The following is a 26,165-nucleotide window of genomic DNA, read 5'->3' as shown; positions in this document are numbered from 1 at the left end:
ATATGCTGCCATGGCGAAGGATGGCACATCCTATTACTACAGCAGGACTGCTGAGAAGCCGGGTGACTCAACTGGTCATCCTGAAGCCTTTGCATTCAGCAGTGTCCCTTATCATGGTAGAAGGCAGCTTCTCTCCAATGAAGCAAAACCCTGATGGCATCGTGTCAGATCAGGTGCACAAAAATGTTCCAGTAACCCTGACCTACAGGGGCAGAAGAAGGAATAACATAACAAGGTCAGAACATGCAGCAAATATGATACCAATGATAAAATATGTTCTGTTTCGATCTGTAGGACAAGCATGACTTTCGGGACTCTGTAAGGATAACTTTGGATTTTAATCTCACTGATCCAGAAAATGGGCCTGTTCTTGATGATTCCCTACCAAATTCAGTACATGAATATGTAAGTCGGATTTTTGTTTTAAATTCAGAATGCCTGCATGTGAACATATTGGGGGGAAAAAAAACCCTAAAACATATAGACACACACATACAACCCTAACTCATTTTTTTTAGAAAAGGAATGAGACTCTTCTAGACTTTTCTCAACTCTTCGGCTTCCTATTGTTGGAGGAACTTACAAATAGCACCTATTTTTATTTTCCCTAAATTTAGGACCAATTGAAAGAAGGACATGGATTAGCCTACAGGAATTCCCTTTATTACTAATAAACACCGGGTTCGGGTATGGCTTGGGCATATTGGATGTCCTCCTGCTGAACAAGGCATAGACCACAGATAACCAAGCGCATTCATCAGCAGTGCTCCTCAATCTCAGGCCTCTTTCAAGGGGGCCCACCTCATAAAACTTGCAGAATGGAAATAGAGAGCAAGAATGTATGGCTCCCATGGGCACAAGAGCAGAAGAGGTGGGAAGAGCTGTACTCCCCCCGCTCCTGCTTCCAAATCCACAGAGTCCATTGTCTTGCCCCTGAAAAAGAGTGAGTGAGCAAGTAGAAGATGGGGTGGCACCAGTGGAGGAAACATTCGGGGTGGGGAATTCGTTTTCTCTACACCCGTATCTTTCACTTTCACTTTCTTCCTTTCAAGAATAGTGATTGGGTGTCTTATATGTACCAAGCTTCAGAGTTTACAGTCTAACCTAGGAAACAGGTCTTATTGGATTAAAGCACGTGGTCTGGAGGAGAATTTAATTGTTTGATGGGAACTTCCGCCTCAGCAGACAGAAGTTGTGACACTTAAGTGGAGACCTGAAGCCTAGGAGGATTTTCCATCCTCTTCATAGGAGTGGAGGGAGCAGTGTTTTATGCACAGAAACGTGTGTAAAAGGTCTGAGGCATAAAGGAACTGCACTAAACTCTCTAATGTGGCTGAAGCTGAAGAGCGAGGTGGGAAGGTAACGTGGGATAGGGAGGGAGGCATAGGAAGGAACCAGGTTGTTCTGGGCTTCATGCTACTGCACAGATTATCTTGAAGCAATGGGATGCTGTTGGTAGTTTTAATTGTTTCAGTGATAGCACTGGATTTATATCTTTTTAAGGATTACTCCACCTGCAGCGTGGAGAGTGATTGGAGGAACCGTGGTTGGAGCAAGAGTGGGTGCAGGAGACCACTTAGGCATCTGTTGCATTCGTTCGGGGAAAAATAAGGATGGCTAGGCTAGAGGTAATGGTGGCAATGAGAGTTGGGAGATGCTTAGAAGAGAGGTAGAATGGAGGGCTCTTAGTGAAGGTTTAGACAAGAGGGTGGGGCTTAATGGGAAGACCAGTCAAGGAAACTCTAGCTATGTGGTTTGACCATTTATCACCTCTGAGCCCTATTGCATTTCTAAGGTTTTTATTCTTTTCAATAGAAAATCTCATAACGGGAGTTGAGTGTTGAAGTGTTCTCTCATAAATTTAGATCTTAGAGTACTTGACTTGATTTTTTTTAAGATTTTATTTATTTATTTATTTGACAGAAAGAGAGATCACAAGTAGGCAGAGAGGCAGGCAGAGAGAGAGGGGGAAGCAGGCTCCCCGCCAAGGAGAGAGCCTGACGCAGAGCTCAATCCCAGGACCCCAAGATCATGACCCGAGCCGAAGGCAGAGGCTCTAACCCACTGAGCCACCCTGGTGCCCCTTGACTTGATTTTTTTGAAACTATTCTACTCTGGCAGACTAAAGCCAGCAAAAAACATGTGTGAAAACTGTGCGTTCTCTAAGGGACTGAAAGAATTTATATTCAGAAGTTTATTCTTTTTCCCTATAAATTATAGGAATAAACTTAAAATTCCTCATGACTTCTGCAGCGGAGTCTGTTCTCTTTATAAGTTGCTTAACTTAGTTTGGCAATGTGTCACTTCACCAAGCAGGTTAATAAGTAATTTTCAATCATGCTTAACTAAATGTTGAAAAACACTTTCCTGTGACCATTTTCAGATTCCTTTCGCCAAAGACTGTGGAAACAAGGATAAATGTATCTCGGACCTCGCCCTGAAAGTATCCACTGCAGAAAAGGACCTGCTTATTGTCAGGTCTCATAATGATAAGTTCAATGTTAGTCTCACAGTCAAAAATAAAAAGGACAGTGCCTATAACACCAGAACCATAATGCACTATTCTCCAAATCTAATTTTTTCAGGAATTGAGGTAAAGTTTTAGTTTATATTTGTTTATTCTTGTAATAATCATTTATTGAGCTGACTTTTCCTGCTACTGAACTAATTGTTTTTATTGGGTTTAGAAGAATAGAGAGCATTTTGGACAAATTATTAGTACTCACTAATGGTGAAAGTATGAAACTTTTTTTTAAAGTTTTTTTTTTTGATGAATGTCTTTAGAGATCTATGACTTTTCTTAGGTTCAGTATGAGGATAGGATCACTGATGTATCAAAATCATACATTTTATAGAGGCATTACATAGCAGAAATTGAGACAAACCCAAAGAAAAATATACACATAACAGAGTCAAGACAGTTGAACAGAGGTGCAGAGAAAGGAATGTACGTATGGAACAAAAAAATATTTACATGAAGAAAAATAAAGGTACCACTTCTCATTTTCTATGTAAAATCCTTACATTGGAAAGAGAGATGTTATATAACATGTCATTGTCATAACAATTCTTTTTCATCTTTTTCATCAGACAGCTGCATAAGATGCTATATCAGCAATAATTAGTACTTTCACATTTGAATTTTGCTTTTAATTCTGATCTCTGAATGAATTCCCCTTATTTACAATTCTGTCTATATGTATATGAATTAGTAATATGTATGATTAATACAATATTAGAACTCTATTGTCCAGTTTCTGTAAATTCAGACTTTCACTGATATTACTCTCTATTTATTAGGATACCACTTAAGGACATGATGACTAACAGAGGCTTAAAAAATGACCTCCATTACTACCTCATATTTTAGATTCAGTAAAGAATGTTAATTGTAAATCCAACTGTGCAAAGTGATGCTAGAAAAATGTTACCACTGAATTTTTCTCTGGAATGTGGACTATATTAAAAATCATTGCCAGTATCCTCTTCAACTAACTTCATGGCTTTGGAAGAGAGGGAGGACTATAAAAATAAACAACGTGTCTCCCCTACTTCTATTAACAATAAAAACAGTAATAATAATGACAGCCTTTTCCTGAGTCATATTATGTTCCAGGCACTGTTCTAAGCATTCCATTTACTCAATTCTCATTAAGTAGTTAGGTATTTTTGTACTACAGAGATTCTAAGATAAACCCTTTTGGTTACATTTTAACTTTACTGTAACCGCATTTTACAGTTGATATATTTACTTACCTGGCAGCATTTCCCCTCCTCTTATTCGTACACAAAATACTGGCAAGTCTCCTACTATTCAGTGACATTTACAGTTAGATAAAATTGAGTATGACTGACCTCACTTAACAGAAAATCAGGCTCAGAGAAGTGAGCCTTTCTCCTTGACAAGGAGAAAGCTAATAGTGATGGAGTCAGAATTGAACTCCTGGTGGTCTCAGGTCTGAACCTGTGCTCTTATCACTGAGTGAAACTCTTCTCACGACAGCCAGCCACTCACTGTGGGCTTCCACGTGGCAGTCTGATATGTGTGGATTATTTCATCCATCCTATGTGGCGCATGCTGTTAATACGTCCATTGTGCAGTGGGACACCTAGACAAGATATGTGATGTGCTTTGCCTTACAGTCTCCCTCAAGTAATGTTTTCAGATTTCCCATGGTTGGTGAGACAGGTGATCCCATAATGCTGTGACTTTCCCAACTAAACTGAGAGACAAATCTTAGTAAGGCAGAGTCCAAGGCACAGCTGGGAAAAATCTGGAAAAACCAAGCCCAAGCATTTCACCTGTGTGTCTGTTCTAATTCTTACTTTTTCTTCCAAGGCTATCCAAAAAGACAGTTGTGAATCCAATCATAATCTCACATGTAAGGTTGGCTATCCTTTCCTGAGAAGAGGAGAAGAGGTAAGCAGATTATAAAACATACATATGGCAACCGGATATGAAAAATACCGTGCTCAAAGTTAAATGTATAAATCCCTCTAATGGTATTCTAGGATGATGCAGATGAAGAAGGTTGAGTTCAAGATTTTGAGACATTGGAATCAAGAACCAATTAGTGCATGAGTCAAACTGAAGCGCTAAGACAAAATTTAAAATTATACTTGATATTTTATCCAATAGTAGTGGGCTTTTCTGGCCTGTAGACAAAACAAATCTTTCAATTTTTTAGAATCTTTTAGAACTTTAGAATAGAAACTCTTTAGTATAGGAACTCTTTTTTTCATTTCTCTCTCTCTTTTAAATAATATCCTCATTGATATATAATTCACATACCATAAAATTCACTTATTTAAACTGTACAGTTAAGTGAGCTTTTGTATATTCACCAAGTGGTGAATTCTGCAGCCATCACCACAATCAATCTTAGAACATTTTTGTATCCCCAAAAGAAACTCTGTACACATTACCAGTTACTTCTCTTTTTTCTCCTCCAGTCCCTCCCCCAACCTCAGGCAACCACTAATCTACTTTCTTTCTTTATGGGTCTACCTATTCCAGACATATCATATAAATGGAATCATACAATCTGTGATCTTTTATAGCTGACTTTTTTCATTTACCATAATGTTTTCAAGGTCCATCCATGTATCAGCAGTTCCTTTTTATTTCCGAATACAATTCCATTTTGTGGATGTAACGTATTTTATTTATTCATCTATCATTTGTGTTGTTTTTGCTTTTTGGCTACTATGCGTAATACTACGAATATCCGAGTATCTGTGTACAGGTTTTAATATGGGGATGTTGTCCATTCTCTGAGGGTGGAATTCCTTGGTTAGGTGATAACTATGTGCAACATTTTAGGAAACTGAAAAACTGTTTTCCAAAGTGACTGCCCCATCTTCCATTCCTACCATCAATATATGTCTTTCTTCACATTGTTACTGCCTGTGATTTTGATTTGTGTTTCCTTAATAGCTAATGATGTTGAACATCCTTTCATGTGCTTACTGACCATGTGTATATCTTCTTTGGAGAAATGTCTATTCAGATCCTTTACTATTTTTTAATTGGGATGTCTTTTTTTATTATTATTGAGTTGTGAGAGTTCTTCATATATTCTGCTTTCAAGTCACTTATCAGATAAATGATTTGTAAATATTTTCTCCCATTGTCTTTTCACTTTCTTTTTTTCAAAGATTTTATTTATTTATTTGACACAGAGAGAGAGCACAAGCAGGGGGAGCAGCAGGCAGAGGTGGGGAGAGAAGCAAGCTCCCTTCTGAGCAAAGAGCCCAATGTGGGGCTCTATCCTGAGACCCTGGGATCATGACCTGAGCCGAAGGCAGATGCTTAACCAACTGGCCACTCAGACGCCCTTGTCTTTTCACTTTCTTGATGATGCCCTTTGAAACACAAAGATGTTTACTTTGATGAAGTCTAACTAATCTATTTATCCTTTTGTCCCTCATGCTTTGCTAACCCAAGATCACAAAGATCTACTCCTGTGTTTCCTTCTAAGAGCTGTATAGTTTTCGCTGTTACATTTGGGTCTCTACTCATTTTGATGAACTTTTGTATATTGTGTAAGAAGGAGAGGGTCCAACTTCATTCTTTGCATGCGGATATCCAGTTGCCCCACACCATCGGTTGAAAATGTCATTCATTCTTCCATTGAATTGTTGTGGCTCTTTTATTGAAAGTGACTTGACCATAAACATATGGGTTTATTTCTTGATTCTTAATTGTATTCCATTGATCTAGATGTCTGTCTTTATGTCAGTACACTGTTTTAATTACTGAACTCTTTTGCAATCTTTGCAATCTGAAAATGTAAGTCTTTCAGCTATGTTTCCCTTTTCAAAGTTGTTTAGCTCTTCCAGGTCCCTTGTATTTATTTTCATCTTCACTTTAGGGTCAGCTCGTCATTTTCTGCGAAAAAGGCCAGCTGGAAGTTTGATAGGGAGTACACTGAATCTGCAGATTAGTTTGGGGAGTATTACCATCTTCAAGATATTAAGTCTTTGATCCGTGACTATGGGATGTCTTCCTATTTATTTAGATCTTCTTTAATTACTTTCAAAAATGTTTTATATTCTTCAGAATACAAGTTTTACACATCCTCTGTTAAATGTATTCCTAAGCATTTATTCTTTTTTAATGCTATTTTATTTTTGTTTCTTTCTTTTTTCTTTTTTTTAAAGAGAGAGAAAGTGGTAGAGATGGGCAGATGAGAGGGAGAGAATCTTAGACAGACTCCACACTCAGCACAGAGCCCAGCATGGTGCTTGATCTCATGGCCCTGAGATCATAATCTGAGTTGAAATCAAGAGGCAGATGCTTAAACCACTGAGCCACCTAGGCACCCCCTTTAATGCTATTTTAGATGAAATTCTTTTCTTAAATTTATTTTCAGATTGTTTATTCCTCATGTATAGAAATACAAATGATTTTTTAATATTGATCTTTTGTCTTGAAACCTTGCTGAAATTATTAGTTCTAGTAGTTCTTTAGAGGATTCCTTAGGATATTCTATATATAAGATCATGTCATCTGCAAATAGAGGCATCCTTCTCAAGCCAGTACCTTTTATTTCTTTTTCTTGCCTACATACCCAGGCTAAAACCTACAGTAGTAGTTGAACAGAAGTGAGAGAGTGCTTTCATGTCTTTTTGAAAACAATATTTGTTTCCATGAAAAACAGAATAGTTATCATCTTGAATGATAAACAACATATTTGCATATATTTTCATTGAAGGTTACTTTTCAGTATATTTGCTCCTCCATTCATATTGAGTTAATGAGGGAAATATTGAATCAAAGTGATGAGATAAGAAGATATTTTACTTACTTGACTTAGTCTTTAAAAAAAAAAGATAGAAATACCATCCCAATTTCAACTTCTTCACATTATAACATTTTTTAATATAAAACTTCAAAATAGATCATTGTCACCTTTATCACATATCCTAAAAAGATGACAAACACTGAGTTAGACATCTGGAAATGACAGAGTCATATCTATAATGAAGTCTTTTAGCTCTTCTTTTTGCAAATGAGAATTCAGAAAGGTCTTTTCCCTTCACACATATGGCATAGCTACTAAGGACTGAAAAAACTACTAATGACAGTAATTATCACTGAATTCAATAAACCATTTTAGCTATGAAAATAACTAGGTGTACCACTTTAATTTAGGAACCTCATTATCGAGCCCATTTCTTGACTATCTCAAATGAAATTTATTGTGAAATTACGTTTCTTCCCTAAAAATCTATAAAACATATATCATATTTGAAAAAATATACCCATGATTCCTCTATTTTGACATAGAAATAGTGAATTTCAACTCATTTCTACTTCTTCCTCTGACCACTATAATTAACCATGGAACTATCTCCATTTCTTTAAGAATAATAATAGAGCCTGTATTACATTTCAGCATTTAGAGATATTAATTGCAATCTTAATTACTTTTCAATCACTTTTTCTTTCTTTAACAATTCCTTGCTGCTTAGAGTAAAAGCTTAAATCAAAGCATCTCATGCCATCAATATAGAGATGGGAAGATAATTTGCAAGGGATTTTTGCATGGGCTTTACACTTAGGATATACTTTGACTTCAAGATCTAAATTTATGGTTTAAACATTTCAGGATCATGTCAATAGAGAATAGGCACCTTCTTCAACCCTACTTCTCTGCTAGTATCTTCCCAAAGTCTGAAGACTCATCAGAAATGCCAAGACTTAAATGTTCAGGCCAGTCAGGGGTCTAATGAAGGCAGGAAAAAAGGAGCTCACTGAGAGGCAATTTGGCAATTGGACCCAGTAATCTCCTATTAGAATTATGATTATTATTTCAATGCAAGAAGCATACTGCAGATCTGCAGATTCTTAAGAAAAGATTTTTTTTAGTGTAACCCAAAATATATGTGGAAAGAAAATACAAAAGAAAACTCCACACATAATACAGTACAACCATGGAAATCTCATGACACATGAATTCTAATCCTCCCTTCTGTGAATGGGCCTAAATTGATTAAGAGAGCTTTCAATATCAAACTCTGCCCTGTCTGGCACTTAATCACAAAAGTAAAATTTTAAAAGTCTCTATTAATTATGCACTTTGAGCCATCTTTTTGGCTGGCCAAATTCCAAAACACTCTAGTTAGCGCAAACCAATATTAGTTTTCAGAATAGAAAATAGCTTAATGAAGATTATCATGAGGGGTCTTGGACTAGAACTTTGCTGAGGACCTGTGTCTTCAAATAAGTAATCCAGTTTCTGGCCTGTCTGTCAGTGTTTATGAAGAGTCCTAATTATATAGTTTCTATGCTCAGGCATCGTTTTTAAAAATAAGTTAACCTGTACCAGAATGTTGGTATAACAAAAATGTTTTCCTTAGGTATTATTTTTTAGGTATTAGTTTTTCTTAGGTATTAGGTGTTAGTTTTTCTTAGGTATTAGGTGTTAGTTTTTCTTAGGTATTATTTTAACTATCCAATTTGTAAGCAAAACTTACTACATTATTGTTATTGTTATAGTTTATTATAAATAAGTCTTTTATTTTTTCATTTTGTTTTTATTCCTTAAAAGCCCAAAACTTTTTGTACTATTCAAATTAATGGACCCACATAGTTTTCCCCTATTTTATAATGAACATATATAGATGGTAGAAGTTTACATATTAAAGTTTAACTATGACTACTTCATAATTACATTGCTTATGGTTGTGATCTGGTAGAAAATGGTAATGTAATACATAGAATGTACCTTCATGGTAATAGTTGATATATATATATATATATATATATATATATATATATATATATATATTTTTTTTTTTTACTAATGTGATTTGAATAAAGTGTTTAAATTCATATTAATATACAAAGCATATTTCATACTTGCATCCAAAAGTATATGTATATCTTGTTCTGTTTTTGAGATGTGATTAGGTTTTATTTTCTTAGGTAATATTTCTTAAATAACTTTGCAGTTTCAGTCTAGGAAATATCATTAATGTAATTAAGTATTTTGATCGATGTAAATATTTTACTACTTTATCTATTACTAGACTAAAAATATTTTTATTTCATAGGTTACTTTCAAAGTATTATTTCAGTTTAACACATCTTATCTCATGGAAAATGTGATCATTCACTTAAGTGCAACAAGGTTGGTTGATATTTGTGCATGAGTGTATGGATGTAAATGTATAAGTATGTAATTTCATTATTTAGAATATTTTGCTTTATAGACTCACTAGAACTTCTTACAGCTTTTATGAGAGACCAGTAAAAGTAAAAGGAGTGAACCCCCTTACTTCACAAAAACATCCATATGATTAACTTAAATAAGAAATTTAGAATTAATGCCAATATTAATGCACCTACCAATATTAAACCATTGATTCTATGAGCTGTAAAACACGTTGTAATCACATATTACTTATATCTATCAAATTGCATTTAAATTTATTTAAAAATTTTTACAGGATTGCTATTTTAACTTGTACTGGCAGCCCATCAAGTTCAACTGGATCATTAAATGGATTTAAAGTTTTATGATGCCCTTTTGTAGTTTAATAAATTTTATCCAAATCAGTCAGATCCTCTGAAAGATATCACCCAATACCCATATAACAAGTAACAAATAACAAAAGGCTAATAAGGAAACTAAAATAGTGTCTTAGCTTTCTTCTAAGTATAATCACCCACGGGACCAAAAACTCCTTGAAATAAAATTCTATCTTTTGTTGCTTTATTCTCCGGTATCTAGCATGGTGCCTCACATCCAATAATTGCTGAGTAAATATAGAATGAATGAATAAATGAGAAAATAAATTAATGGGTAAATGAATTCTGTATGCTCAATTTAATCCAGCTCAACAAATATTTATTTGACATCTACTACAGACAAGATATTGAATTTGTCACTATAGGGAATATAAAAATTAATAAGGATTTAAACTTCATGGAGTAAACATTAAATAGGAGGCAAAGACTAATATATAAATTATTATAATATAGGGTACAACAAGGAAAATTCATTAGAGAAATAAAAACTGTGTATCAGAGACATAATAGAGGTTAAGTTATATCCACTTGACAATGAGACCCCAAGAAATCTTTATCAAGGAGAAGGACCTTAAAGGTTGGGGAGCAATGCATAGGTTAGTAAATGGAATTAAGTAGAGCATTTTAGGAAAAGTATACAGCTTGAGCAAAAACTCAATAGTGAACCACTAGACCTACTGAGGGAATATCAGGTAATCCATTTTAGCTCAAATATAGAGAATACAAAAAGAAGTAACAGAAGATAAACAGGGAGTGTGCATCCCACCATGTTATGGTGAGTATTGAATGTAAGAATAGGGCATGTTTACTTAACTAAGCAAACCATAAGGAGCCAGAAAAGTTCTTGAGGGGTGAAGTTTATATACAGAGCTAGCTGGTTCTTAGGAAGACTAATTTGGCCACAGTAGGGAACAGGTAGGAGAAGATGGGACCAGTCATAGCAAAAGCCCTGTCCCACAAATATCTATAACCCAAAGTAGGGTTCTGCTTTTGCTCTACTCTAGCTCACACCAAGCCACTTAGCACACTTAGGTATGGCAAAGCCATTGAGAGGTCCTCATTGTCCATTCTGTGAGACCAAATGCTAGGTGCTTGGTCACTTGGTGGAGAGGGTATGTGTGATAAAAATAATGAAAGCTAGTACTTTTTATTTCCTACATCTAGGCACAATGTTGAGCACTTTACATGTACTATAATCATCATTTGTTTATCACTTATGATAAGTCCCCATTTTATAGATGAAGAAACCAAGGCAAAGAGAAATTAAATAACAATACCATGCATGCTGGCCCCAGAGCCAGTGTTGGTAACTGTTATACCCCTCACTGTGCTTTTTTTTAAATGCATGGGAGTATGAGATATGCATATGCATGTGTAAATATGCATGCCTTTACCTAATGTATAATTGAAATGACAACTTAAGGGAATAAATCTTGAACAAATAACATAAGCATCAAATAAGCATGGAAGGACTATTAAAACAAGAAGATGAAAGATTTTATATTGACTTTCCACCATGTAAACCTAGCCATGTCTCTTTGTGAGGTCCTAATCGGTGAGGAATAAATAAGAATCACTTTGTGAGAAGAATAAATGAAACAAAATGGGATTGGGAGGGAGACAAACCATAAGTGACTCTTAATCTCACAAAACAAACTGAGGGTTGCTGGGGGGAGGGGGGTGGAGGGAAGGGGGGTGGGGTTATGGACATTGGGGAGGGTATGTGCTTTGGTGAGTGCTGTGGAGTGTGTAAACCTGGCGATTCACAGACCTGTACCCCTGGGGATAAAAATATATGTTTATAAAAAATTTTTTAAAAAAAGAATCATTTTGTGATCTCTGTTAAAAACACAAATTCCTAGGTCCCACCTCAAACCTACCTACTAAATCTGTATTTCAAGGAGCAAAGCCTAGTAATCTGTGTATTTAATGACTGAGCCAGAGTTACTTATCCATAATCTTCATAGAAGTTTGAGAAATCATTCTGGTTTTCAACCCTAGCTACAATTCAGAATCAACTTGGGAAATTTAATAATACCCATTTTTGACCTCCCTCCCCACCCTGACTGAACAACAACAACAAAACAAAAACGCAAAAACAAGAATTCTACTCTTTTATGCTTTTGTTTAGTTGCCAAGATAAGCTTGCATTTCAAATGCTCAGAAATGTCTCTAAATAGTCCGTAGTTTCATGATTCGTCTGAACATGCTATGTATTTCCTAGTGACAGCGAAGAACCTCCTGAAGCCCTTTCTGATAATGAAGTAAACATTTCTATCCCGGTAAAATATGAAGTTGGACTTCAGTTTTACAGGTAGGAGGAAACTGCATTTTTACGTTGATGCTTTTCTACAAACCCAGTGGTTCTCAAAGTGTGGTCCTTGGCCAAGGGCATCAGGAACACCTGGGAACTTAGGCAAATTCTTGGCCCCACCCCCAATCTGCTGAATCTGATTCAGTACTCTGGGGCCCAGAAATCTGTGTTAAACAAGCCCTCTGGAAAATTTTCATGTCCTCTAAAGTCCCAGCATGCTAAATAATCTTATATGTGAGGTGCTAATGATCCTGGATGGCATTAGCAGTCCACTCTAAACTCATTACCAGTCCAGTCTAAACTCTGAAGACCTAGAAGACGTAATTTACAAATGCTAGTGTTCTTGGAGGTCACCAGCATATTTCTTAGCCCTAATTTCTCATTGTGAGGGATCTGATCAGCCTGGCCATTCTGGACACACTAGATTAAATCTTTCTTATTGATGAGGGCTGTTTACTTCTTGCATAATTCATAAATTGTCCTTTCCCCTAAGAACTTTCAATCTATCCAAACACAAATCATATTGGCAATGTTTCCCACTACTTATTCCCTTGCTTAAGCAAGACTCCAAGCTTTTGCTAAAAAAAAAAAAAAAAAAAAAAAAAAAAAAAAAAATGTGCAATGTATATAAAAAGTATAAGAATCAGAGGCAAGTTTAGTCTAAAAGTCTTATTTTATTACTTTATTTTCTATGGCACTTTGCTTTTTTTGATAACAACAAAAATGAGAGGATCATAGGGTTTATATAAAAATAGATTTTGTATATATTATTTAGCCTCTGAATTCTATTTGCTGTTTTCTATCTGCTGTTATCCACTTCTCTTGGTACAATGATTTTTTCCAAGAATTTTTCATTTTATTAAAATTTTGGCAAACACCTATAATATTTTTATTATACTTCAATCCACCAAGTTCATCCAAAGAACATGGAGAACTTGTATGGAAAAGAATGAATTTTTAAATTTAGCAGTAAATATAGGCCTTTAATATGAAAAGCTTAACATTTTTTTAAATCTATTTAAAATTCAGCACTACTAAAAATATTAAGTTTTAGCCTCATTATTCACAAAATATAAATGATGTTAGTGAATTAATAGAAACTTTCACTTGGTAACAATGAAACTTTTATTTTAAAGTTGTATATATTTTCACATTTTAAGGCCAGATTGGCCTCAGTGACTTACTGAACTAAATTATATAGTCTTTCTCATTCTCACCCTCCTCAAAGAAGTAATTGTAGGTTTCAGGGTAAAGGAATTTACCTCTTACTTGTAATCTCTATGAGTACTTTCTGTGGGATTACCTGGTATAAAGAAAGAAAAAGAGTGAGGTCATAAAAGTTAAACTTCATTGTGTTTTGTTTTTCTTCTCCAATTAATTCTAAGCTCTGCAAGTGAATACCATATTTCAATTGCGGCCAATGAGACTGTTCCTGAAGTTATTAATTCTACTGAGGACATTGGAGATGAAATTAATATCTTCTACTTGGTAAGAATCTACCTCTAAATTAGTATTGTCAAGGAGTAATTTATAAGCTTATAAATTTTTTTTTTTAAAGATTTTATTTATTTATTTGACAGAGAGAGATCACAAGTAGGCAGAATGGCAGGCAGAGAGAGAGGAGGAAGCAGGCTCCCTGCTGAGCAGAGAGCCCGACGCGGGGCTCGATCCCAGGACCCTGAGATCATGACCTGAGCCAAAGGCAGCAGCCTAACCCACTGAGCCACCCAGGCACCCTATAAGCTTATAAATTAAATGAAAGTATTAACAGACACATAGAAACATGTTGATTCAACAGTTAAACTCTGTATTCCAGAATTTTTTTTATAATTTTACTATTTTGAAGTACTTTTACTCAAAGAATTATTCATAATTATATTTTGAAGCAATTTTTAAAACTAAGGCACAGATTTCCTCCTAACACATGCTTCGGTTGACTTCCTAGAAAAAATAAATTTATAAAACCAAAGAGATACTATCTATAAACCTATAGAGTTTATTTACATTATTTTTTCAGTATGAGTGAGAAATGCACTTATAAAAAATAATTATGACTATTTCAGAAATTGATTATTTCAGATATCTTGGTAATATTTTACTTTACTCAACAAATAAATACATATCTCTTTCTCCTCATTGCTGCCTTCCATAGGTATCATACATAATTTATGTTCCTCCTACCAAATCCTTAAGTGATGTTTTCTATTACAACAATTATTTTTATCTTTGAATTCCTCATAATGAATTTTTCCTAACCATTATAGCAAGCAATTATGGAGCTGAACCAGACTTTCATTTTAGGTAATGCCTACTTACAGACACAGACTAGAGTTATTATTACTCAAGTAAAAGAGGGTCCAATTCAAATGATGGATTTAAATATGTATTCAGAAATATGACATAATACAACATTATTATCTGTGAAAATGGTCTCAGTCTCTTTGGGAATTGCCCACAGTGGAAAAGGAAGTTCTCTTACAAGTAAAATAAATCTATCCTCTCAAGATTCATTCTATTGTTTTTATCTGTGCTCTTTGTTAAAATTACTCTTATTACTGAGATTATTTTTTGAAATTTTGGCTGCCAAGTTCTTCTAGCCCTATTTGCTTTTCCTAGATTAAAGAATTCAACAAAAACACAAGGAAGGAACGAAGGGAGGGAGGGAGGGAGGAATGAATTTTGAATATTATAGATCTTCGTATGGTTTACTAGGGTCCAAACTGGAAACAGGTACTCTTCAGCTATTATAAATAATGCTGATATAAATAACATTATTAAGGATATCCCTGACCATAATTTTTTTTATCTCATTATTTTGCTGGGATAAAACTTAAAGCTGGAGTAATGGAATTGAAAAAAGAATATATGGGAACATTTTCTTAGGTGAGAGCCATGAATGAATTTACTACTAGAAATGTACCACAGAAAATTATTGGTGATACAAAGATTTATTCTCAGAGATACTCTTTTTTAAATTTTATTGGTTTATTTATTTGTTTGTTTGTTTGTTTGTTTACTTATTTGTAAGTAATCTCAACACCCAACATGGGGCTCGTACACACAACCCCAAGATCAAGAGTCACATCTTTCCTGACTGAACCAGCCAGGCACCCCTGGAAAATACTGTTACCAGTGTCATTTATAGCAGTTTAAAAATTGAAACCTGGGAACAATATAAAAGTTTAACCACATAAAACTGCTTAAATAAATTATCAGATAGTTATTCAAGGGAGAGACAGCTAAAGAGGACATATTTTAGATTAAAAAAAAAAAACTTAATTCGCTATTTACTAGCTCTGTGACCTTGAAATTTCTTTGTTCCCAATTTAACCTTGTCTTCTTATAGGTAAAATAGGGGTATTAAGAGAATCTACCCCATACCGTTGTTAACAGGGTTAAAGGCACTAATGCAAATAAGAGAATTAGCATAGTGTCTGGAATATAAGTGAATATTGAACATAAACAAATATTGATATCAAAAAGAAAACAAAAAAATATTGATACCATGGTTATTATTAAGCAGCTAATGAAAGTCATATTCTCAAAGAATCTCTAAGTTTATTAGAAAAGACCATGAAATACATTTTATAAATGGGGTGCCAAATCTTGTATTTTATATGATACAAATTTTATAATGTATACATATATGCAAATGATAGGTAAATTGTACACTAAAGTGTTACCAGTGTAGGAGAATTGTAGAAAACTTCCCATTTATTTTCAATATTTTCATTGTTTCTGTAAATAACATTGTTTTTAATCAGAAGAAAATAAGAGTTAATTGCAGATTACATGATTTTTTTTTATTACTTACCAGAAAGCAGATGGAATTAGAGTGGGAGACCATGGCAGGCAAGTTTAAGGCGTATTACAATAAGAAGGGACAAGAGTCAAGGAGCATGCTTAAGAGGCCCGGCACAGCTGGTCAGGAATTCCTAGAATTCCAAGATTAAGGGATGCAACCACAGGGAATTGTTTCAGATCTGTGTAACTCCCAGTCCAGAAGGCTCAGTTAGATAGATCCTTTGGATTTTCTGGCATCTAGATTAAGGAGCTCCCTACTCACCTAGGAATTCAGCCTAGGGAAGGTGTAAAGAAGGTGGAGGTCCTGAAAATTATGCCTGAGTGGAAGAAGGGAGGCCCATAGCACCTGGTTGCTCCAATTCAACCTGTGAGGACTTTTGAATAGTAAATTCAACTTCCTGATGAATTTCATCCTGCCTGGCTTTCCTTCCCTATGTGCTACACTCACCACTGGTGGCATGATGTGATATTCAGTGGGAATTGTAGTTTAGTAGATAAAAACATATAGGCAGTGAGAAAAGAATCAATGTGACTCTCATCCAACTGGATTATCAGTCGTTATTGACACAGTAGCCCTAGCTGGAGATAGGATAGTGAAAGGAAGCAGATGGTTATCTGGTTTGCCTGTGCAGTGGTGGCAGATGCCATATGGCTGGGCTGAGAAATGATTTGTGGGCCTCAGGGGTTACAGCAGACTGGTTGAGGCAAACAAAATAGGCTCACCTGTGCTGAATGGGTCGAGTAAATGTTCTCCTTCCTTCCCACCTCCAAAAGACTAGTGGATCCAAAAAGACGATGAGCATAAAGAAATTTAATTCTGACTTTTCTTAATCCCAGTCCTATTTTGGGACTGGGAAGATGAAGGACCAATATACATTATCGCTGATACATATGGCACTATGAAGCATCCCTATTTTATTCTTGTTTAATCATGCCAGCTCTCTGTCCAGTGCCATAAGCTGCCTGCATTCACTTTCAGATTCAAAATATTATACAACTTAAATCAGTTAAGGACAAATATCCTACCTAAGGCAGAAAGGGTGCTGTTGGAAGAGGAAGAAAGGATTAATTTTTATTTTTTTTTCCCGTAGATTAGAAAGAGTGGACATTTTCCAATGCCAGAACTTAAGCTGTCGATTTCATTTCCCAACTTGACATCAGATGGTTATCCTATGCTATACCCAAGTGGATGGTCGTCTTCTAATGTAAGTCATATGTGCCTTGGAATGACATCGTAATTATTATCTTCTTCAATTTGTATTTAAAGCCTTTTGTTCTGCATGCCACTTGTGATAAAGAACTTTACCAAAGTGACCTGGAAAAGAATTTAGAAAATTTTAAATAATAATAATAACTTCCACTGGATACTTAGTAGATGCATTAGTTTCCTACAACTGCTGTGGTAACAAGTTAACCCAAGTGGGTGGCTAGAAACAACAGAAATTTATTCTTACTTGGTGCTGGAGGCCAGAGTCTGCGATCAAGTTGCCAACAATGTTTGGTCCCCCTGGAGGCTCACAGGGATGCCTCTCTCCTAGCTTCTGGGGGCTTCTGTCACCCCTTGCATGCCTGAGCTTGTGGGAGCGTAATTGCAGTCTCTGCCTCTGTCTTCACGTGCCCATCTTCCTTGAGTTTCTGTGTCTTTGCCTCTTCGGTCTCTTACAGCACAGTCATCAGTGAATTTAGAGCCCATCCTAAATGGAAGGACCTCATCTGGAGATCCTTAATTACAACTGCAATAAACCTGTTTCTTTCTTTCTTTCTTTCTTTTTTTAAGATTTTGTTTATTTATCTGAGAGGGAGGGAGAGAGAGAATGAGCACAGGAGCAGGCACAGGGTCAGAGGGAGAACCAGACTACCTGTAGGCAGGGAGCCCTAAGCTGGGCTCGATCCGAGGACCTGGAGATCATGACCTAAGCTGAAGGCAGAAGCTTAGCCAACTGAGTCACCCAGGTGCCTCCAAATGACCCTTTTTCCAAATAAGGTCATGTTCCCAGATTCCAGGTGCTAGGACTTGGGCATGTCTTTTTGGAATACTACTCAATCCACTGGAGTGGATTTTAGGTAACTACTTGTTTACTTGTGCCTTAACATGTTTGTTAAAGCTTTAATATTTTTGAGGTCATCAAACATCTCAAAAAAGAGACTTCCTAAATGCTCCTAAGCAATTTAAGAGCTGCACGTAAAACAGTAAAGCACTTTTTTACTCACTTATCCCAAGTAATAGTGGTATCGCACCCATTTTGTACCTATAGCTTTGAATAAGTCAATGTGGTAAATTGTGTTGGTTTAGTCTCTAAGACATAGAAAATCACAATGAATGTTGAAGCAATGCATGCATATTATCAGCATTTGACAATCTGTCTTCACTTCAGAGACTTTTTTTTACTTAAAATACTCTCAGCAATCAAGAAGTAAAAACAGTGATAGTTGGATTATGATCTTCAAATGTTTCCCTAAAAACAAGGAAAAATTAAATCTCCACCATTTCTGGGATGCCTGGGTGCCTCAGTCGGTTAAGTCGCTGCCTTCGGCTCAGGTCATGATCCCAGGGTCCTGGGATCCAGCCCCGCATCGGGTCCCTTGCTCAACAGGGAGCCTGCTTCTCTCTCCACCTCTGCCTGCCACTCTGCCTTTTTGAGCACTTGCGCGCGTGCTCTCTCTCTCTCTCTCTCTGACAAATAAATAAATAAAAATTTTTAAAAAATCTCTACCATTTCTCTCTAATCCAAAAAAGCAAGTTAGTGAGGATGTAGAAAGACTAAAATTGTACTTTTCCTATTACTTATGAACTTTAACTTTATTATCTTTTATCAAGGCTGTAGAGAGTTTTGATGAACAAAATGTTTATTAGAGTTAAGTCTAGAAAAACAATCTAAGAACTAGCTGTCCTATAAACATGGCATCTCAACATTTATAGGGCTGCTGACTTACATTTTCTTCCCACATAGACCAAGTATCTTACCCTTGGTGTTTAGAGACTCCTGAAATATTATTGGATGAATACACAAATACAGATGAAAGCGCATCTCTTTTTTTGTTTGTTTCACAAACCATCGTATGAGCCATCATATTGAATAACAAATGCTGACCCTTTTGTTTCCCACCATAGTTTTAATTTCTTTTCTCTCTCTGTATTATGGGAATTTACAACTAAAATTTGATGAAAGCAGTAAATTAATGAGCATGTTACACAGTAGTAAGTTCCACTAGCACCCTTCCTTTTTGATAACAATCTCCCCGATATCTATTACAATTCAAAAGTAGCATGCTAACAGTCATTATTACCTGGGAGTCGGTGAATATGGCTACTACAGAATAGCTTCTTCCATATTGCACACTCCTGAAGATGGATCTTTCATCTGTGACAATGGCTGTCTCTCAGATGCTTCACGTTATTATACCAGGTTACTTTTCCCTCTGACATCTGGCATTGTCTGATAAAAGAAATATTTTCACTTCTTAGAATGCGAACTGCAGACCCAGTAGCCTTCAGGACCCTCTTGGCGTCAACTCTGGGAAGAAAACAATTATATCCAAACCTGAAGTTCTCAAAAGAGGCACAATTCCGGTAAATACAGATAACCAAGACAAGTACTTACTTGTTTTATCTCATGCCTTTTAAGTGAATAAATTCAATATCAGCCTAAAAATAGCTACCTTGTAGAATGTCTTCATATGGTATCTTTTTGTCAAATGACAAAGGTACTAATATGTACCTCTGATTGTTTAAACAGGACTGCAGTACGTGTAAATTTGCTACCATTACATGTAATTTGATTCCTTCTGACATGACCCAAGTGAATGTTTCACTTATCGTATGGAAACCAACTTTTATAAAAGTAAGTGATTGCATCGTTCTCTGCAATTATTGAATTATCAAATTATGTTAACCAGTGTTTGTTCATTACTTAGTATATACCAAGTATAGTGCTTCTGTAGAAAGAACTGGAAGTGTAAAAATATGTGGTTCAAACCTGGCTCTACTTAACCAATCAAATGGGTCTCATTTTCCTTGTTTATTCGTAACTAAGTTATCTCCAAAGTGCCCTTCCAGATATATACTTTTGTTTTCAGTCTCTTTTACAATTTTTTTTGTACCTCTAGAAATAAACACCTATACTGTATCAAAGTTTGCATTTATCTTAACATAATAGAACCCAGTTAAGGGACAAAGAATTATAGAGAGACAGCGCTTGACTCCTTGACACCATTAACAACAAATAGAGCTAACACATATTGTGGATTTATTGTATTAGATCAGACTTTACATATATATACATATATATGTACACACATTTATGTATACTATATATATACACAATTTATACTATATATACACACATTTATATATACTATATAATACATAATTTATGTATAAGATATATGCACACACATTTATATATACTACATATACACATTTATATATACTACATATACGATATATATATATATAAAATAGAAGGATATTTTTTAACTTCTAATAGTCATATCTGTCTGACAACAAGCTACTTTAAAACTTAATCCATTTGTATTTTGTATGGTTTCTTTCTCTCATAGAAGTGTTTGGTTAATTATATGAAATTCCCATTTTTAGGATTTGATCATAACCTAAGTTGCAATTTTCATAAGTTAAAAATATTAAGTTGCAATTTTTGTAAGTCACAAACTGTTGGATATTGGCAATTTTGTGTTTTATCCTACACAAGCTCCTATATAAACTTCATTACCAGAGTGTAGCTATTTCATATCTAGCTGTATGAAAGGGGGCAGGGTTTGAGGTTTGTTTTTACTAAGGATAAATCTGAAGAAAATGATTTCGAAAATTGTTGCATTCTATAACAAGGACCTAAGTGACAATTTGAGTGGAGAGAAGAGGGACGGTTCATCGTTTGAAACAACCTGTTCATTTGGATGTTAATAAAACCAGTGTTTTTAAACCTCTCAGGAAAATCTCCATTTTAAAAATTGCACTGCTCAAACATGACTAGCTCTTACTATGATTAGCATAATATATTGAATATAAATTCTATTTGCTTTTCAGACACGTTTTTCTAGCTTAAATCTTACTGTAAGGGCAGACCTTCAGAGTGAAAATACATCACTGATTTTAAGTACTGGGAATCAAAAAAGAGAGGTAAGAGGAACTCTAAGTCTTGAAAACATTATACATTTCACTCTGAATTTTGTGACATAATGTTTTATAATTGCTTATAGAACCTAAAGCGGTGACTAGCTAGTCACTAAGTAACAGACATTTTTGCTTCAAATTGTACTTAATTAACTTCAAGTGTGATTTCAGTCTTCTTTGTAAGAAACTGGGAAAAACCATGATATTTACAATTAACATGCCATGTTTGACTTTACTGCTTGTAACTATCACAATAAATTGGTGTTTTTACTTTCACCTTGATAACAAAAGATGCATTCGTAATTTTCCTCCTTAAAAACTGACATTATAAAATGCAGTTGATATCTGAAGAGCAGACTTGAAAAACACTTTATAGAAAGTGACTCTACACTTCAGAAATAAATGTAAATTTTGAAAGGTTTTCTTCATGTAGTCATTGGGAAGTCAGAAGCAAAAATGAAATGTTATTCCCTCGTACAAATTCACACTTCAGTCCTTGGGAAAAACAAAATGGTTTGAGGTTTTCTCCCTCCTGCTTCATTATAAAATAAGGCCAGAATACTTGTTACTGATGTGTATATGTAAACATTTCTCCTCTTTTCATGGGGGAGTTTAAATATCCCATGTGGATAGTATGAGTCATTTAATTTTATTTGGAAGCTATCTGACATTCAGATATTGTTTAAAATTTTTCTTATTTCAAATTAATACTTATCTCAAGTAGTTCCAACGTCAATGACCCCTGGTAAAAGAATATAAGCATATATTTACTTACATTATAAAGAATACTGATAAATGCAAAGTTGTTCCACATGCAGAGAAGCCAAAATTTTACCAGTAAACACCACCCCCAAAATGAGTATGAATAATATTGTAAAAGAGTACTTTTGATTCCTAGATATGTTTCATTGAAATTTTATAATTAGCTCTATTTCCCCTAAATGTTAGTTTTAAACTCCCCTTGGAACTATCATTCAACATTTTATCCTAAAAGAAAATTATACCTACATTGTTAAAATTACTAAAAGTGATCATTTTGTCATTGTGTGATCTTAGAGAAGTCCCTGATCCCATTCAGACTTCAGCGTCTGCATCTGTCAGTTCAGGGAATTGTTTTAGACGTATTTAAAACCTGTCCTAAAAGATCTTATTCTGTGTATATGTACACGCGTGCCAGCTCTGCGTTCCCAAAGCATCAGCAGTGACCCACACGGAGCCCTCTGAATAGCTTGTATCAGTATCCAATATATGTAAATATCTCCCCATTCCCTTTTTTACGTCCAGTCTTCCCTCTAGCGTTAGGAATTGAGAAGGTCCCTGTGACAAGCCAACATAGTAACTTGAACTGTTACTCATCGTGAGATCTACCCTGAATTAGTCTTTTTTCTTAGAAACCTAAGGATGAGACCCAGGGCAGACAAGTCTCACCATGGTTTGGGGGACACATGGAGCAGCTGCTTTAACCTAACTAAGAGCTTTTTACCTCAAAGTTCTCCTTCAGTTAAGACCTAATGTATAAATTGAAGATCAGTTGACTGGCAGAGACAATGCCGTCTAATAAAAAGCACATAGGGCTGCATATATGTGCAAAAATTTATGTTACCTGTACACTTGAGATTTGTACATTTTACTGTAGGAAATTTTTACATAAATTTGTAGACAAAAAATAAAGCACATGAAAACTAGAATTAGAAGAAGACCTGCTCAGGTTTTTTTTTTTTTTTTTATGTCAGCAAACTGTGGGTAACACTCCAGCCTAAACCTTTACGGTCATGATAATGTACTAAAGTCCATCAATAAATCTTCAAAATATATAATACTTTGGGTTCTCAGTGAGTTAAGTGCACCTCTACTCCCAAGCACTCTGATTCATAGACAGTTTGCTCTTTATGTATGCATTTCTAAAGCATACGATTATACATATTTGGGGTAATCACAAATTTGACATGCTTAGAGATTTTGAATAGATGAAGGGCGTTTATAAGTGTAAACTCAAGGTTTTCTCTGTAGGTAGTAATCAGATTAAGTACATTGTTTGGTAGAAAATTATAGCCTGCAAGAACTCAATGTACCAGGACATATAGTAGGTGTTTATCAATGTTAACAGTCTTTTTAAATAAATTTCAGTTCGGTATTCAAATATCCAAAGATGGACTGCCGGGCAGGGTGCCGCTATGGGTCATCTTGTTGAGTGCTTTTGCGGGACTATTGCTATTAATGCTGCTCATATTAGCCCTGTGGAAGGTAAGCACCAGAGTTCCTTTGACTTTCTATTTCAACTATCAACAACAAATTGGTGAAATAAATGATCATTTATCCATGCTGTGTAATATGGTATTACACAGCCATTAAAAGTATTGAGATGATAACCAAGACAAAAGAAAAAAAAAATGGGTTCAAGTCTCTGCCTTTGGTTCCGGTCATGGTCCCAGCAACCTAGGATGGAGCCTCGCATCCAGCTCTCTGCTCAGCAGGGAGCCTGCTTCCCTTCCTCTCTCTCTGCCTGCCTCTCTGCCTACTTGTGATCTCTGTCTGTCTAAGTAATTAATTAATTAAAAAAATTCTCCCTCTCCCTGTGCCCTCTGCCTCTCTTTATATGCCTTTATATGTCTATATATATAGACCTTTATATGTCTATCACACTGAGATATTTGTAAATTAAGTATGCATTACTTTTATAAGTAAAGAATGAAAACTCTCTTTTATAAAAAAAAAAGAATAAAATGAGCTCTTATGTCAGTTTAAGAGTATATAAATAATAGAATGGTTAAGATGAGCCTTATCCAAATACATATATCTATATATCTTAAAAACTAAGACTTCTTTAATATATGAAGAAATGTGCCACGTTCTATGTAATAGCTGTGTGTCTGAGTGAGAGAAGGTAAGTTCATTAGTCAGTTGATGAAAGAGAAATCTTACTGTTTCACTGACTCCTATTTCAAATCCTCTCATAAAACTATTTCTATTCGGTAAATCCATATATTTATGTAGATATTTTGCTTATACTGAGATGTGTGAGATTTTTCAAACTCCTAGCTGTATCCTTTTCAAATTAAGCAGAACTAAGATGATAGTATTTACACAAATTTAGTAGAGAATAAAGTCCTATCAAAAAGTTGAATTTAATGTTTTTTTCCAATGAAACATCAAATTGGTATTCATTCTAACATCATACCACCCTATATTTTACCAAATTGTTTTATTAAATAGCTAAACTCTGTTAAAAACACAGGTTATAGTTACATATTCATTTTTCTAATACCTGAGCAGCAGAATTCTCTTTTGATCAAATAGTTTAAATAATAAATTTTTGTCCCACAAAGTGCCAAAGGTTGCTACCCTTTTCGACTGGCTTACAATGCCTAACTTCCTCTTTTGGGGGGATTACACCCAGGGTGGATGATAAACAAAGCCATGTTAAAGGTGTAGATCAGTAGCATTTAGTTTAGTGAACAGAAACCGCAGCTTTTCTCCAGCAAAGTCTCGATAAGACAGAATTCCTTGCTTTCTCAAACCTCCCGCTCCTACTCCAGAGGGTTACCAGTGTTCCGTCTGTAATACCTGGCTTTACCACACCGTGGTACCCAAGACCTGGCTTAGTGATGTCGAGGTTGTGCTTGAAACAAAGACTCACTCTTCACTTCTGTGCACCTCTATTCCAGAGAGCATCTTACTGTTGATTTCTTTCGGTGTGCTTTTCTATTCTGAGCACTGTACTTGCCCGTGTAGTTTAGGACACAGCTGACAGGGATCTTTTTACACTCAATAGACCCTGAGCTGAAACCTTAGGATTATCCCTTCTTCCTCCTTCTTCCAAATCTGACTCTGGAAGTTCATTGAAACTCCCAGGCTCCATACAGGGAACAGGCCAAAGATTCTTCCTGGATCTGTGACTTTATTTCAAAAAGCGCTGTCTTTATATAATTTGTCCTTGCAGTACACATGGTAGAAATTAAAGTTTTTCAAAATCTTAATGGTAGCTTGCTATAGTTAATATTGAAGAGAGAAGGCTTTGAGGAGACACAGGTTTAAATAGAGAAACACCTTCTGGAATATAGTACCACACACTGAGGGAGAAGCCCAGTCAGGCCAATATGACCAACAGAATGAAATGAGACTCAGCCCACAGAGAAGCCCTAAGAAAGCAGAACCTTTTTCCTTCTTAACTTGATTTCATACTGATGCCTGAAGTTCATCACTAATGATTTATTTACTAACCCTGAAGGTGTATTCCTTATCCAATATACATATTCTTGGCAACTGTGGATGGGAAATAGTACCACCATTTTTCTGTTTTTTATATATTAGTTCAATTGGTTCACTCAACATTTATTCCATATTATAGTCAGTAAGCACGTCATTTCTACCAGGTACTGTTGAATCTGACCCTTTGCCATAGGGTTTTGAACCCAGGGATAAGCATAAATAAGATCTAGCCTTTACTGATAAGTAAATATGGAAAGGCAGAGAAGGAAAGTGAAAGTTGTAAGTCTGGGCACTGAAAACAAACTTAGCTTGTTTTTAATTTTGTCCAGTATTGGCTCTAGCCAGTTTGAAGCTATGTCCCGTATTCACCTAGTCTCCAGTCTTACGACCCAACTTCACTCACAACCCAGGTTAATAGAATTAGCTGAGTGGAAAAGTTCAGATAACACAATTAAGTTTTTTTTTTTTTTAAGAGTTTATTTATTTATTTGGCAGAGATCACAAGTAGGCAGAGAGACAGGCAGAGAAAGAGAGAGAGAAGCAGGCTCCCAGCCGATCAGAGAGCCCAATGTGGGGCTCGATCCCAGGAACCTGAAATCATGACCTGAGTTGAAGGCAACGGCCGAACCCACTGAACCACCCAGGCACTCCCACAATTAAGTTTTAAA

At 35.4% G+C, this 26,165-nt stretch overlaps 1 protein-coding gene across 2 annotated transcripts in view; it reads left to right on the top strand.

The window, feature by feature from the left end:
• Positions 1-26,165, top strand: part of ITGA1 (integrin subunit alpha 1) — a 177,742-nt gene that overhangs the window by 139,164 nt on the left and 12,413 nt on the right. For both annotated transcript variants that reach the window (XR_014309618.1, XM_082723222.1), the window contains exons 18-28: positions 295-405; positions 2,384-2,593; positions 4,340-4,420; positions 9,562-9,638; positions 12,264-12,353; positions 13,739-13,841; positions 17,249-17,362; positions 19,624-19,728; positions 19,895-19,999; positions 21,202-21,294; positions 23,416-23,532. Coding sequence is in view for 1 of the 2 variants with exons in the window: in XM_082723222.1 (XP_082579348.1) it covers positions 295-405; positions 2,384-2,593; positions 4,340-4,420; positions 9,562-9,638; positions 12,264-12,353; positions 13,739-13,841; positions 17,249-17,362; positions 19,624-19,728; positions 19,895-19,999; positions 21,202-21,294; positions 23,416-23,532 (1,206 nt within the window). In the remaining variant the exon portion in view is untranslated. The remainder of the gene's footprint in view (positions 1-294; positions 406-2,383; positions 2,594-4,339; positions 4,421-9,561; positions 9,639-12,263; positions 12,354-13,738; positions 13,842-17,248; positions 17,363-19,623; positions 19,729-19,894; positions 20,000-21,201; positions 21,295-23,415; positions 23,533-26,165) is intronic.

Source organism: Mustela nivalis (assembly GCF_964662115.1).
Source record: "Mustela nivalis genome assembly, chromosome: 3".
Lineage (NCBI taxonomy): Eukaryota > Metazoa > Chordata > Mammalia > Carnivora > Mustelidae > Mustela > Mustela nivalis.
Note: the sequence above shows the minus strand (reverse complement) of the source record. Positions and strands in the feature narration are given on the sequence as shown.